Consider the following 14729-nt stretch of genomic DNA (forward strand, 5'->3'; position numbering starts at 1 on the left):
TGATTGCTCCTAATTTTACAGAATCATTAAGTTTCGTGTCATCAGCAAAGCATTGTGGCCCTAGGTCAAAGCCATGGGGTACTCCACAGTTGAGTATTTATTTTCTCCTGCAACTTGAAATGACCTGTTGAGTTTAATTTGGAAACCCTTTGAAAGGCCATAAGTGCCCTTCCGACTGCAAAGACTACAGCTGTTGGTCTGCGGATGGCCAAGATAATCATGCGTAAGGGAATCGAATGTGCCAATAGTCTATCCAGCCAATTCAACATGCCAAAAGGCCAACGTGTGGTTTATAAGGGCAAACAGAAGCCAGTAATGCCTGATGTACCATTTAAATGTACAAGCAATGGTTGCCCACAGACTCTCAACAACAGCCCAACAGCTGCCAACGGCCAGTGGTGAGCTCAGTTTGCGGAGGTCCTGAATATGAACTAGGCAAAGCAGAGTTCATCTCTCCAGGCTACTATCCTACAATTCTCGGGGCTGAGTGTGTGGGCAGGAAGGAAATGATCACACCCTAGCAACCCCCCATTCACTGCACACACACAAATGCATAGAGACATAAGGAGAGAAAGGTAGAGGGAGTATCAGATGGCACAGTGTCCTACTGGAGATGTCTCATTAAGATGTGTGTGTTCTGTACCAAAGGTTCATTCTGTAGGTTTGAAGAGGCTCAGATTACCACAGATGCTCCGTCTCTCTTTTGTTTCTTATTCTATTGGTAGTCCATTCACAAGATCTGGGTAGAAGCTAATATAAAGGAAACGGGAAGCGTTGATGTTGAACAACTTAACTTTAGGAAACCAAGGAACATGATACGTGTTGAGATCATCATGTGAGCTCTTGCAAATAATTATTCATAACGATGGAAACTCATTTAAACTTAACTTAAACATTACATTTGCAGTTACCTGTTGCATTATCAACTATAAAAAGTCAGGATGATTAAATGTGCATCCAACCGAAGACTTTTCTTTGTGATTGAATGTTGAAGCTCACTCATCTTCTCCTTCTTCCTCCCCAGGGTTTCACCTCAGTGGCACAGTAACTGAACCCGCCACATCATCAGATCCAGAGGTCACCCACAAGGTGGCCATCAGCTTCGACCGATGCAAGATCACCTCCGTCACTTGTGGTTGCGGGAACAGAGACATTTTCTACTGCGCCCATGTGGTGGCGCTCTCTCTTTACAGGATTCGCAAGCCTGAACAGGTAATGTACAAAATATATCTATATGTCTATAAGTGCATTTGCAAGGATATGAATAGCCTGTTTATGAGGCTAATCCTGGTTCTGATTTGTATTTGGGATGTTGTGTTTTTGAGCGCAGATACATTTGGTTATTCATATTTATCCCTTTATTATACTATTGTCATTACAACCGCGCAGAACAGTGGGAGACAACAAAGTCTCTTTTATTACCAAAAGACAAAACTATGTTTATTTAACGCTCCAGATCTTAAATGCTTGTGTGATACGGCCCTTGGCTTAGGTTTATACATGAAACAGTATCAGGTTTCCTTTGGGGTGCATACATATCTTTTAATTCACTGGATAAGTGATGTTTACATGTACACACATATAAGAATATTCCAAAAAACTGGTCATAAACTTGCTGTTGATGCTAACACACTCAATACAAAGTCACACAAATGTCACATACTGCAGGAGAGGGCTACTTACTCTTCTGAAAATGTCATAGACCAACTTAAAATAACAATAAGTTTTTAGTTGAAACTTCATACATCAACATCTCCATGTGTGTATCTGATGCAGGTGAAGCTGCGGTTGCCTATCTCAGAGACGTTGTTCCAGATGAACAGAGATCAGCTGCAGAAGCTGGTGCAGTACCTGATCACGGCCCACCACACCGAGGTGCTGCCCACCGCTCAGAAACTGGCAGACGAGATCCTCTCCTCCAACTCTGAGATCAACCAGGTCCACGGTGAGAGGAAACATTGTGGCAAACTTTGAGCTCATGATATGTGATTTTAAAAACAACTTTATCCACCAAGTCCACGTTTGAAAAGTTGATGTGCTGTCCATCCCACGGCAGTGATATCTTCACAGCAACAGGCCAGACTTAAAAGCTTAAGACTTTAAACATGCTACGTCATGCGTCAGAGTCCTGATTTCTTCGTCAAAGCAGCAAGTCAGGCTTCAAATGACTTGTTTGATTTCTTAGTTTTCTCCTGTGACTACCTCCTTCCAGTGGCAGGAGAGCATTGAAGAAAGCAGGATGGAAAAAGAGGTGAAGGATGAAATGGATGCAGGAGAAGATAGATGTGTGAAAAGGAAAAGGGACACTGAGAGGAAGAGACGGGGAGAAATGGCCCTCTGGGACACGGGAAGGAGAGGAAAGATGAAAGAACCGGAGAATTTACCGAGATGAAAAACAAGAGGAGAACCTCAACAGACCCGCGTTGGGGAAAACGACAAAGCATACACATCCTTTCACCAAACAAAACTTTACTTCTGCGTCTCTATTTCATCCTCCGCGCTAAATGTTGACATTCTCCAGCTCTCCTGTCCAGGAAGCCCCGCGCTGTGTTTCCTGTCTCTGTTTGACAAGGGGGATCATGGGGGTTGAAGTTCAGTCGTTCCAGGAGCAAGGCTTGCTTTGATGGGGGAATAATGTTACTGTTTGCTGTTGCGTACTCTTAGCCGGTTGGAAACACATCTCTGGGCCTTCCTCAGCTCGCTTCCTGCTAGATCAAAGCAGCTTCCCCCTTCTGAGCATATCTGCATTTCCCCGAAGTATAACTCAGGCACACAGTGCAGAACTGAAGAAAAATAAAGTTGGCCATATATTTCTTAGGGCATGATTAGCATAAAAGAAGCAGCTTTTCTCAAATACAGGTGCACTGCAACTTCAATGTAAAACAAATTGGTATGAGAACAGTATCCGAGTAACAACTTTAGATTGGATTGCTATAAGATCTGTTGTTGTGTCACTGTTTGTGCCTGTAGTTTAATTTGTGTGTGTATTTCCAGGCGCTCCGGACCCGACTGCAGGCGCCAGCATTGATGATGACAACTGCTGGCATCTGGATGAGGATCAAGTCAGGGAGCAAGTCAAACAGTTTCTGTCACAGGGAGGATACTATGGCTCTGGGAAGCAACTCAACTCCATGTTCGCGAAGGTAAGCACCGCCTCTTCCTGTCTCTGTCACAATAGATCTTTTTATTTCATTACTATTGTCAAAATCATCAATCATGACACAGAGTAAAATAATTGTTTAACTTTGTTTAACAACTAAAGAATATTGTCTTGAGGATTTCTTCTTGACATTTTGTACTTCTTCTACTTAAGTGATTTAGTATTGGACTTAGTTAAAACTTTGGGGACTCACAGGAGACTTCAAAAAAGACAGTCAAAATCGATGTCCTGACTTGTAGACACTAGTATGGCTCTAGCTAAATTCTATATTTCCCATACTCTATAGTGGCTATTGAAAACGATGAATGTATCGTATGTACATGAAAATATATCTTCACCTTCCTCTAAATCAGTTAAATGCCCCTTTTAAAATAATGAAGTCATTTCATGAAGTTGTTTAAAATCAATCTATCATATTATATCCTTCTTTCAGAATTTCTTCCGACTTCTTTCTTACTTCCTCTTGAACCCACCACTTATTCACTTCTTTCAGAGAATGCAGTGATTCACAGACTTTTAAATTGAGACACTCTTCCCTTGGCATCCATTCAACTTCACGTCTCTTTTTAAAAGTATGGTTTCCCACCGGGAGAATTGCACAAGAACATCTTAAGATCTCTTTAACTGTAATATTCAAACTCAAGGCATTAACAAGTCTTGAATATGGTTTTGCAAGTTGATTGAGGATTCATAAATGTCCTTTTCTTAGTCTTTGTCTGAGTCCAACAAGCTCACTTTACTCAGACATAGATTTTGAGCACTTTCTTATTCTAAGTGGTATTCACAAGGGTTTATAATATCTGGAGTGTAACCTCATGTTGACCCTAAAGGATCCTCTATGATAGGGCTGTTTCGAGACATCATGCTTTATATGTTCAATTCACTCTGAAGTCAAATAAGTAGATGCAAGCCATATACCATATTTAAAGGGACTTTTTTTTAGCTATCCTTTTCTGGCTGTTTACAAGCATATCACACCGACTCCAGTTCAGTACTAAACAGACATATTTCTCTTTCCGGGTCTTTACAGGTGAGGGAGATGCTACGAATGCGAGACTCCAACGGAGCCCGAATGCTGACGCTCATAACGGAACAGTTTATGGCAGACCCTCGATTGTCGCTATGGAGACAGCAAGGCACGGGCATGACAGACAAGTGTCGGCAGCTCTGGGATGAACTAGGTAAGAACAGTCGGAGAAAAATGTCAGAAAGAAAACACATGTGTTATTATCTTCACCAGTGTGCGTCTGTCCGCAGCTAATATCAAAAACTGATGAACCCATCAGCCTCAATTTTCTCATACTCCTCAGTAGCAAAAGGCATTTCCAGCTATCAATAGGCTAAAAACAAACTTTACCTACTCAATTAATTTAATTTACAAACACATCAAATACAAGAACAATCATAAGACAAAATCAAGAGCAAATACCCCTCACTAGGGGTACTAATCCAACTATAACTAATACATGGTACCGAGGCTGTTACACGCCACATTAACATTTTTTGTTGATTAAAACTTAACTCCATAGATAATGTGATCTAATTCGAAACCTTCTGATTCATTTCAAACTTGATATGTTCAGATCCACTTAAGTTAGGCACAACATGAGATAAATAAATCCATGTTTTTGTTTGCTTTGTTACAATCTTACCTGCAAGGGAGTCGTGTATGGGGTCAGAAAGTCCAAGTTTGGCCCATCATTTGGACAAGGATATTCTCACCAACAGTTTTTTTAGTTTGTATCTTCATGTTTAAATGCTTAACAGTTGCTTGGGTAAAAGCATCAGCTAAATGTAATACAGGAGGTGGACACACCAGAGATCTAGACTCTACTTAGTGTGCTTTCCCAGTTTGTTTACGAGTTGGCCACTCAGCTATGTTGCTGGTCAGACAGCCAGGCCCACAGAAGTGTCCGGCCTGTCAGGTACTCAGACAAATGGACAGTCACCTTGTTCCTCCAGTCAGTGAGCTATTAGGTCCTCCAGTCAGCAGCTTCTCCTCCTGCTCTCCTCTCGCTCCTCTCACAGACTGAATAATAAAGGCTGCCGATCAATAGGGCTGCTCAGCTTTTCTGCAATCAATCCCAGCATTTAGGAGGTCAGTGAGAACACTTCCTGGGTGAGCGAGGGAGATCATGACACAGACAGAAATAACAGCCAGACACTCAGGGTTTGCCGCCTGATCATTTTTCCTCAGAGATGCAGACATCTGACAGTTGACCCCGCTCCAGGTCTGTGTATGGAGAGCCGGTGCTTAAAGTGTAGTGAAGTTAATGGAGAAGGCCAGCAAGCTTTTGACTCTGGCTTTAATAAACGGCCATGGCAAAGTCAATGTGAGAAACAAAAAGCAGCACATTCTTCAGCTTTTTAGGCATAATAACATGACTAAATGAATATTTTCAAACTACTTATTTGAGTTTTTTTGCCATATTATTTGTATTTGATAAGGCTTCTGATTTAGCCTTGGCGAGCTTTCTGAATTAATAGATACATTGTTTGTCAATGAAATATCGGAAAATTGTAAAAATGCCTATATGCCTTTTTAATTAGTTTATTTATTCATTTCAAATAGTAATAGTACACAATCTTGTACCCGAACATTACAGGCAATGTCCTGTCCTCTGTCTCCCCCTTTCACTCTTTGTCTCAATAAAGGCAATCTCTGGCCCCAAAAATATCTTTTAAAAAAACACAAAAATATACAGATTACTGTACAGTATGGATGCAAAAATCTAGTATGAAGAAAGAATGAACCGTTTATCCTTACATTTAAAAACTGAAATCAATTGGTCAGGAGTGACAGCATTGAGGTTTCTCTTGTGATCAAGGAATTGTAATGGCAAATTGATTACTTTTATAAAAAGAAAAAAGCTTCATAATGTTTGTAAGTTTTGAGGAACATTTAAGGAAAAGCGTATTTTTTAGTATTAGTAGAATTCCGCCAGCTTGGACACTTCCCTGGACCAATATTAGACAGTACTACAAAACCTTCCTTCCTAACCTCTGACTGCCTCTCTAACCCCCCAGGTGCATTGTGGGTGTGCGTGGTGCTAAACCCCCACTGTAAGAGCGAGGAGAAGACCGGCTGGCTGAAGCAGCTGAAGAAATGGGGCGACATGGACATCTGCCCGCTGGAGGATGGCAACTATGGCAGCGAGCTTCCAAACATCACCAACGCTCTGCCGCAGAGCAGCCTGGCACAGGGTCAGCACAAACACACATTCTACTCCGTAATCAAAATATGAATACACTGCCTGGACAGATATGATAGGACCACATGGCGCTTTTTCTGACCCTGTGTGTGTGCTGTTTTTCCCAGACTCTCTGACCAGGCCGAGGAGGTCGGTGTTCAGCCGGGCCGTGGAGGCGTGTGACCTCCACTGGCAGGACAGCCACCTCCAGAGGATCATCAGCAGCGACCACTACATGTCTCCATCCTACCAGAGGGAGGGGGAGAGCCTGCTGTTCAACCCCCAGGGCCTGCCGTTGTGGCTCGGTGAGCAACCACACACACACACACACACACACACACACACACACATACACACACACACATACACACACACACACACATACACACACATACACACACACACATACACACACACACACACACTGTCATATTGGGATTATTTCAGTCCTCAAAAAGTGTTTCCTTATTTTTTCGTCATTTTCAAGAGGAACAGCAGTGTTTATTTCACATACACACAGTCTCTAATTTCATTGAAAGCAGAACCAGCACACACACACTAATTCTGCTGATATTGAGGCCAGTATCTGCAGTAAGCAGCTTCCAGCTAAGATCTGTCGGATTCTGCAACTTAAGCCAGCTATCAGACTGTGTGTGTGTGTGTGTGTGTGTGTGTGTGTGTGTGTGTGTGTGTGTGTGTGTGTGTGTGTGTGTGTGTGTGTGTGTGTGTGTGTGTGTGTGTGTGTGTGTTGTGTGTGTGTTGTGTGTGGTGTGTGTGTGTGTGTGTGTGTGTGTGTGTGTGTGTGTTGTGTGTGTGTGTGTGTGTGTGTGTGTGTGTGTGTGTGTGTGTGTGTGTGTGTGGTGTGTGTGTGTGTGTGTGTGTGTGTGTGTGTGTGTGTGTGTGTGTGTGTGTGTGTGTGTGTGTGTGTGTGTGTGTGTGTGTGTGTGTGTGTGTGTGTGTGTGTGTGTGTGTGTGTGTCCTTGGTATGGGGATCAGATGGTCACAGGTTCAAACCCTACTGCAGTCAGCATGTCGTTGTGTCCCTGGGCAAGACCAGATTGCTCCTGTGGGGATTGCCCACAGTATTGAGTATGTAAGTCGCTTTGGATAAAAGCGTCTAACATGTAATGTAGTGTGCGTGTTTTATAGTGTGTCTGTGCCATTACCGACTTCATCCATTATCCCACATTTTGTGTGTTTGTAAGAAAAATGTGACTCTGTACAGCAAAGCCTTTCTTTGGTTGTGTCAATGTCACTCTGTTCGTGTGTATGTGGGTAAAGCTGTGCTGACTCTCCTTCATCTCACACACAGACCACGTCCCGACGGCTTGCGCTCGCGTTGACGCCCTGCGTTCCCACGGCTACTCCAGGGAGGCATTACGATTGGCCGTCGCCATCATCAACACACTCCGCCTACAGCAGCACAGACAGATGGACATCTACAAACACCAAAAGAAAGGTACGCCACACACACATTTGTATTTAAATATATGCTGTTTGTTTGTTTTCCGGAGTTAGTTTAATGTTTTTTTAACATTTATCCTCCACTCTCAGATCTCCTCCAGAGGGGCATGACCTCCACCACCAACCTGGAGGGCTGGGTGGGTCATCCCTTAGACCCGATTGGCTGTCTGTTCGTCACCCTCACCGAAACCTGCCGTGTGGACGACGACAGCACCATGGATACGGGAGGTAGGAAAACAAGAAATGGTTTCTACTTTTGAAATAGTTCTCTCTATAGGATTTGTTATGGCAAATCATAACAACTCAGAGAATCGTCCTACGGTTCGATTCAAGATAATAAAAGGGAAAAAGGCGGACATGTTTAGGTCTTTCGGTAACTCAATATTCCATTACATTTGTATTCAGTTTATATAAATTAAATATATATAAATTAAATTATTAAATGATATCAATTCAATTCATAAGGGATACAAATGTCAGGATCTACTCCAGTGGGCTGTGTGTCAAATTATGGCATGAAAACGTAAAAGTAAAGTGTGAATAAGATTAGAGTTTTAATATTTGAAAATATTATCTACTGATAAAATATTGATTACATAAAAAGACAAACGCTAACACTTTCTGAATGCTCAGTGAGCTCAAGAATTCTAACTATTAAAAAAAAAAAAAATGTTGTACTTTATATTATTATTGATTGGCTTAGGTTTTCTTATTTATATTTTTCTATTCTTATTTCTTAGAAAATTTCAATTCCAGAAACACAAAATAAGTCTGTCAAACTGAGATGTGTTGTTTTCTAATGTGCTTTGGATCTTAATAGAAGATTATGAGAAGGCTTGTTATAATTTAAGGCTTGTGCATAAATGTTTAGTGTGACTTTAGGTTCATATTTTATTTCACATTGAAATAGCCATTTTAACAGGGCTTTTTACCATGGTGACCTGGTGAGCTGAGAATAAGCTTCACCTCCCACGTCGCCTCCATTATGAGCAGCCATTAGTATTGAGTGCTGGTCAGAGCTGCAGCAACCTAACAATTTCTAGAGACAGGAAATAAAAGGTAGACACAGCCAGATTGAAAGGTTTTCAATATAATTCAGACATGTGAAATTACCTTTTATGTTCCAAGTATTAGTTATAGCCACCTTAATGCACACATTAAGATCAGAATCATTCCCTCTCTGCATGTCCTAGTTTTGTACTGCCATTAGTAAAGGTAACCTGCTGTCCCACTAAGCGAAAGCATGTACACTGTACTTCAGCCAAACACATACTCGACCTCCCTCACAATACATGGGTCAAAGAGCTTAATTGCCAAAACACAGGGTATATAATTCCTCGCACACTTAACCAGCTGATGCGGTGTAATCCAGAGGTGAGCGGGTTACAACCAGCAGCGACTAATTAGGACAAAAGAATCCATGTTCTTATATCAGGGGCGCTATTGTGCTGCAGACAGGCCATAAAAAGCAGAGAATGAATGGATAGTGATCTGAAAAAACCTGAAATTTAGTGTGTGTGTGTTGTGTGTGTGTGTGTGTGTGTGATGTGTGTGTTGTGGTGTGTTGTGTGTGGTGTGTGTGTGTGTGTGTGTGTGTGTGTGGTGGTGTGTTGTGTGTGTGTGTGTGTGTGTGTGTGTGTGGGTGTGTGTGTGTGTGTTGTGTGTGTGTGTGTGTGTGTGTGTGTGTGTGTGTGTGTGTGTGTGTGTGCTTGTGTGTGATGTGTGTGTGTGTGTCGTGTGTGTGTGTGTGTGTGTGTGTGTGTGTGTGTGTGATGTGTGTGTGTTGTGTGTGTGTGTGTGTGTGTGTGTGTGTGATGTGTGTGTGTGTGTGTGTGTGTGTGTGTGTGTGTGTGTGTGTGTGTGTGTGTGTGTGTGTGTGTGTGTGTGTGTGTGTGTGTGTGTTGTTGTGTGTGTGTGTGTGGTATAGGATCTATCACCATTTGCATTTCCCACCCTTTTTTCACCAGTGGCTATGCAACAGAGCAGAATAGGGGTTGGGTTTTCCCATTGTTAGCAGGCTACAGGGAACTATTGTCAACCCAAACAATGCTGGCACACTCATTGGTGCAAGTGTGTGTTTGTGTGTGTTGTGGGGATAGAGTGAATGATTGTCTTATGTTGTTTTGGAAATTTGAGAATGTATATGGATATTTTCTGAGTGTTAGCTTAGCCCGGTCACCATGCTTTATTTCCCTCTGGAAGACAGCTGGGAACATCTGTTAAAAGAGGCTCCACAAGACTATGCGTCGACCAATGAAAATGCAGTTCACTCTCCGATCAGTTCAAATCAACCAATCACACGTCCGCCTACATACAAAACAACAAAAACTGATGGCGCTGGGGTTAAGCCTGTAAAATCAGTTTCCACTTTTCCCTGGATTTCTCTCACTGACACACGCACTTGCACACACATTCGTGGAATAAGCGGGATTGAGGGGGATCTATTGCTCACAGGGGATTTAAGCAGAATTATGGGGTGGGGGAGACGGAGAGAACAAATGGGCACCAATCAACAGCTGAGACTCTCGTGGCATCTGTTCTCACTTAGAGCAGCCGAGCATTGCTGTAGGGTTAGTGTCCATTTAAATTGGTGATCAGTTCAACATGCATACTGTGTTCATATGTAAAGAAAGCGTTATAGCTATATATACACCGGTCATACCAAGTATAATTTTCTCTGAAAATGTAATGGGAGGTTCACCCCAAATTCAAAAATACATATTTTCCCTCTTTCCCGTTGTTTTTTCTTAATCAATAAATCAACATTTGAGTCTTTTGTAAATATAACACCAGAGATGTGTGCCTTTTCTTCAATATATTGGAATTAAATGGCATTCATATATTTATTTTGGGGCACTTTGAGCAACACAAACCATTTGAAAAACTCTAGAGCAAGGTCTCTTTCCAGAAATGATGACTGTCACTCAAGTACAGGAACTATTATCTTTGTTGTGATCTTTTGGGTATGAGATTGACAGGGCAGTAGGCTCATCTCGACACACAATGACATATCAGTTCATTGTAATAACACTAGTATTTCTCTTCAGATTTCAACACATCTTCTTTTGGTTAACTAAACACCTTTCTTTCTTCCTTCCTCTCAGATGGTGACCTCAGGCCTCCGGTCTACCACCATGTTCCCGTGTGGGGCAGCTCTGATGGAGGGGAGTCCTACCTGACTTTGGCCTTAGAGGTAGCTCTGATGGGAATGGGCCAGCAGAGGATAATGCCCGAGGGTCTCTACGCTCAGGATAAGGTACAGTAATCCTGAAAATACACAATATACATTTTAACCTAATCCAAAAACAGACTTTTACCCCCTCATGTAAGAAAACATAAATGGTTTGTTGCATATTAAAACAAGCTGTGTGAATTTGCATGGTGTAGACAATGTTAGAAAAACACTTTCATTGAACATCTGTGTGAAGCATTTGCTATGCAAAAAAAGAGAAAAGGTCATGTTGTCGCTATTAAGTTGTTTTATGTAAATCTGCTTTGGAGTGCAAAAATGGCTCTTAATGTCAGGTGCAATCAGCAAAAATATGAATGTTTTAGACAAGGTCAGTTTATTTGTTTAACAATTTTAACAACAAGGCCAAGTGCTTTGAAAAACATGGGAAAGAAGACACACATAGGGTTGCAAAATGTAAGCACTCGCATTTTGTAAAGGAATTCTTGATAGTGAAATTAAATCACATATTCACTGTGACTGTAGATACACACAGATGTGAGAGTCAGAGGTATTAAAGAACCCTGCTGGGCCTTTAATACCTCAAACTCAAAATCCCCTCGCTGCGCTGGTTCCTCCCGCTTAACAGTTATAAATCACAAATCTGAACTCTACATCCTTGAATTCTGAAAATATCAATCTCTTTGCATCTCTCCCAGAGGTTTTATTTATGTTTCATGGGAGCATTTTGGCCCATTTTCCATCATTTTCATTTAAACTAAATTGAACATTTACTGTCTGATCACAGTGAATAAAATGCAATTTGTGACTGTTTTATCTATCTATTGTTTTATGTCCTATATATCCTGTGACTTAAGTTTTTCATTGCCATATCTACACTGTAGCTACTGTGCACATGGCAATAAAGCCTTGAAACTCAAATCTTGAATTTATGTTTTAGGTGTGTCGTAACGAGGAGCAGATTGTCCTGAAACTTCAAGAACTCGAGCTAGACGACCTCCTGGTTCAGACTCTTCGGAAACAGTCCGTCCAGCTACTAGAAGGTATGACATCTTTGTGTGCCACCTGGTCTTTCCACATTGTTGAGAAGCAAAAATAAACTGAACATAATTCATTCTTTCTCTTGATCCAGCTGGTCCGTTCAGCGGTCTAGGTGAGGTCATCCACAGGGAGAGTGTTCCCATGCACACCTTCGCTAAGTACCTCTTCACCGCCCTGCTGCCACACGACGCAGACATGGCATACAAGGTGGCTCTGCGCGCCATGAGGTCAGTTTCCCAACACCATGAATCATTTCAGCCAATGTCAAACCGAATTATATAGGATATTGAGTTCATGAGGTCCAAAGGAGTTTCAACACAGCCTGAAACCTGTTGAAATATTCCGTTTTATTTAAGTTGTTTAAGAGCAGAGATGATTCAGCTTTTTGGTAATTTTCGAGCCTGTAGCAAGGGATTATGAGCGCATTGTACGGATGTGTCATTATGCATTCATTTGCTGATCATTTTCTAGATGTATCAATTAGTTTGATATATGAAAGGCAATTTCTGCTTAAGAAATACTTCAATCAATAATTAAAATAGTTGGATATTTCCTTTCTGCCAATCAACTTATCAGCACGGCTCTAAAACACACTTCATTCATTATGGCTTAGTGTGCTATATTAACTGCTAAGTTAGTAGAAGCCGTCAATCATTTGTGGTGATGGACCAAACGTATGTCCATCTATCTGCATTTTTATTTAAAGCACTACACCTTTATTATTGTACGTTAAAATGCCACCTTTAAGGTAGAACATACATAAATATATATTTATATATCTCATACACAAGAAGTCTTTCAGGCATCAAATACAAAATGACTGCATCTGAGCACGTGTGCTCTCTTTTATTATTTATATGACTTCTTTGCTGCTACCTGCCCTTTTGCACCATTGTATATCTGTGTGTTTTTGATGGTGTATTGTGTTATCTGCATTGAATGTAGTGGTCATAAGTAAATGTACTCATATTTAATCTATAAACTAGATTACACATGGGTGTTTTTCAAATTCTAATGCTGAAATCCATCCTAGATGTTTCATTTGAACTAAAGACATGATGAAAAATACCTAATGTTGTGTGCCTCCATCAGGTTGCCGGTGCTGGAGTCCTCCGCAGGCTCCGGGGACGGGGGCCACCCTCACCACGGCATCTCCATCGTTCCCAGTAGATACCCGCGCTGGTTCACTCTGGGTCACCTGGAGTCCCAGCAGTGTGAGCTGGCCTCCACCATGCTCACTGCTGCTAAAGGTACTCATCACTGCACCCATAGCTGTGGTCTCAGTGGAGAGATGTCCCCTTCAGGTGTCTCTCAAACACTGTGTGGCTGTTAATAACCTTTTATTTCCCCGCAGGTGACATGTTGAGGTTGCGCACGGTGCTGGAGGCGATCCAGAAGAACATCCACTCCTCTTCCTTAATCTTCAAACTGGCCCAGGACGCCTTTAAAATCGCCACCCCCGCAGACAACCCGCCCGATATAACTCTGCTCAACGTGGCACTGGAGCTAGGCCTTCAGGTAAGCCAGCTATCACACACACACACACACACACACACACACACACACACACACACACACACACACACACACACACACACACACACACACACACACACACACACACACACACACACACACACACACACACACACACACACACACACACACACACACACACACACACACACACACACACACACACACACACACACACACTTTGGTCACTCGTTGAAACATGCTACTGCTTCCTTGAACTTGTAATTTGTGCAGGCCTCCTCAGCCTCACTACAAATTAGCAGAGAAAACATCACACAGCGCCTCTCCGTTGTTGATGAGAAGAAACCACATAATTAAGCCTTTTGGGTTTTACGGTAAACATAGGAAAAAAGAAAGCTTCAGATCATCAAGGCTGCGGCATAGCTGTGGCTTCAACCGCCTCTTCCTCCTCCTCCTGGCATTGAACTGTATCAGCTGAAGTCCTGACAGCAACACTGCTAATAAAGAAAAGGGTCACATTTAGACATCTGTGTAATCCTAACACTTTTTTAGATGCATCTATCATCACTGAAGACATGTGGTGTTGTACTATTATTTAATTATAAATATATTTTGAGGTGTTTTGTCAAAAACTCAGTGAATGCGAGGGAAATACTGGATTTATTAATATGTGTTTAATAGATGCTTTTTTCCCATTGTACAAAGTAGCTGAAAATACATAACGTTCTTCATGTTTGCCTCGCAGGTGATGAGGATGACTCTGTCCACACTGAACTGGAGAAGGAGAGAGATGGTTCGATGGCTAGTAACCTGTGCCACTGAAGTCGGTATGTGATGCCTCTACTACACACACACTGCACACACACACACACACTGCACACACACTGGCACCATTATGGCTTGAATTCAAAAATACTTTTTTATATTGCTAAATAGCACGTAACATAAAACAGTAGAAAAGAGTACACACAAATGTTTTTTGTATAGAATAACAAATGGTGCAAAATGACTGGGAAACATTGATTGATTCATAATAATAATAATAAAGGACCTGGGTTTTGTCTGCATTTAAGCTTCACACATTGGAGGGATCATATTTAAAGGCTATTAAAGTCTGCTACAATAAAGCTTCTTTAGTTTCCTTTTCTCCCTTGTCAGATTCTTTTTTTTAATAGAATAGAATCGG

The 14729-nt window shown here is 41.7% G+C and overlaps 1 protein-coding gene across 1 annotated transcript in view; it reads left to right on the forward strand.

Moving 5' to 3' along the window:
- zswim5 (zinc finger, SWIM-type containing 5) overlaps positions 1-14729 on the forward strand; it is a 59604-nt gene that overhangs the window by 39239 nt on the left and 5636 nt on the right. Inside the window, exons 2-15 of the mRNA XM_034137466.1 lie at positions 1025-1212; positions 1777-1945; positions 2995-3143; positions 4191-4341; positions 6188-6364; positions 6480-6656; positions 7664-7810; positions 7906-8043; positions 10920-11071; positions 11946-12048; positions 12138-12273; positions 13139-13296; positions 13401-13564; positions 14289-14370. Of these exons, the coding sequence (XP_033993357.1) occupies positions 1025-1212; positions 1777-1945; positions 2995-3143; positions 4191-4341; positions 6188-6364; positions 6480-6656; positions 7664-7810; positions 7906-8043; positions 10920-11071; positions 11946-12048; positions 12138-12273; positions 13139-13296; positions 13401-13564; positions 14289-14370 (2091 nt within the window). The remainder of the gene's footprint in view (positions 1-1024; positions 1213-1776; positions 1946-2994; positions 3144-4190; positions 4342-6187; positions 6365-6479; positions 6657-7663; positions 7811-7905; positions 8044-10919; positions 11072-11945; positions 12049-12137; positions 12274-13138; positions 13297-13400; positions 13565-14288; positions 14371-14729) is intronic.

This window comes from Trematomus bernacchii, unplaced genomic scaffold (assembly GCF_902827165.1).
Source record: "Trematomus bernacchii unplaced genomic scaffold, fTreBer1.1, whole genome shotgun sequence".
NCBI classification, from domain to species: domain Eukaryota; kingdom Metazoa; phylum Chordata; class Actinopteri; order Perciformes; family Nototheniidae; genus Trematomus; species Trematomus bernacchii.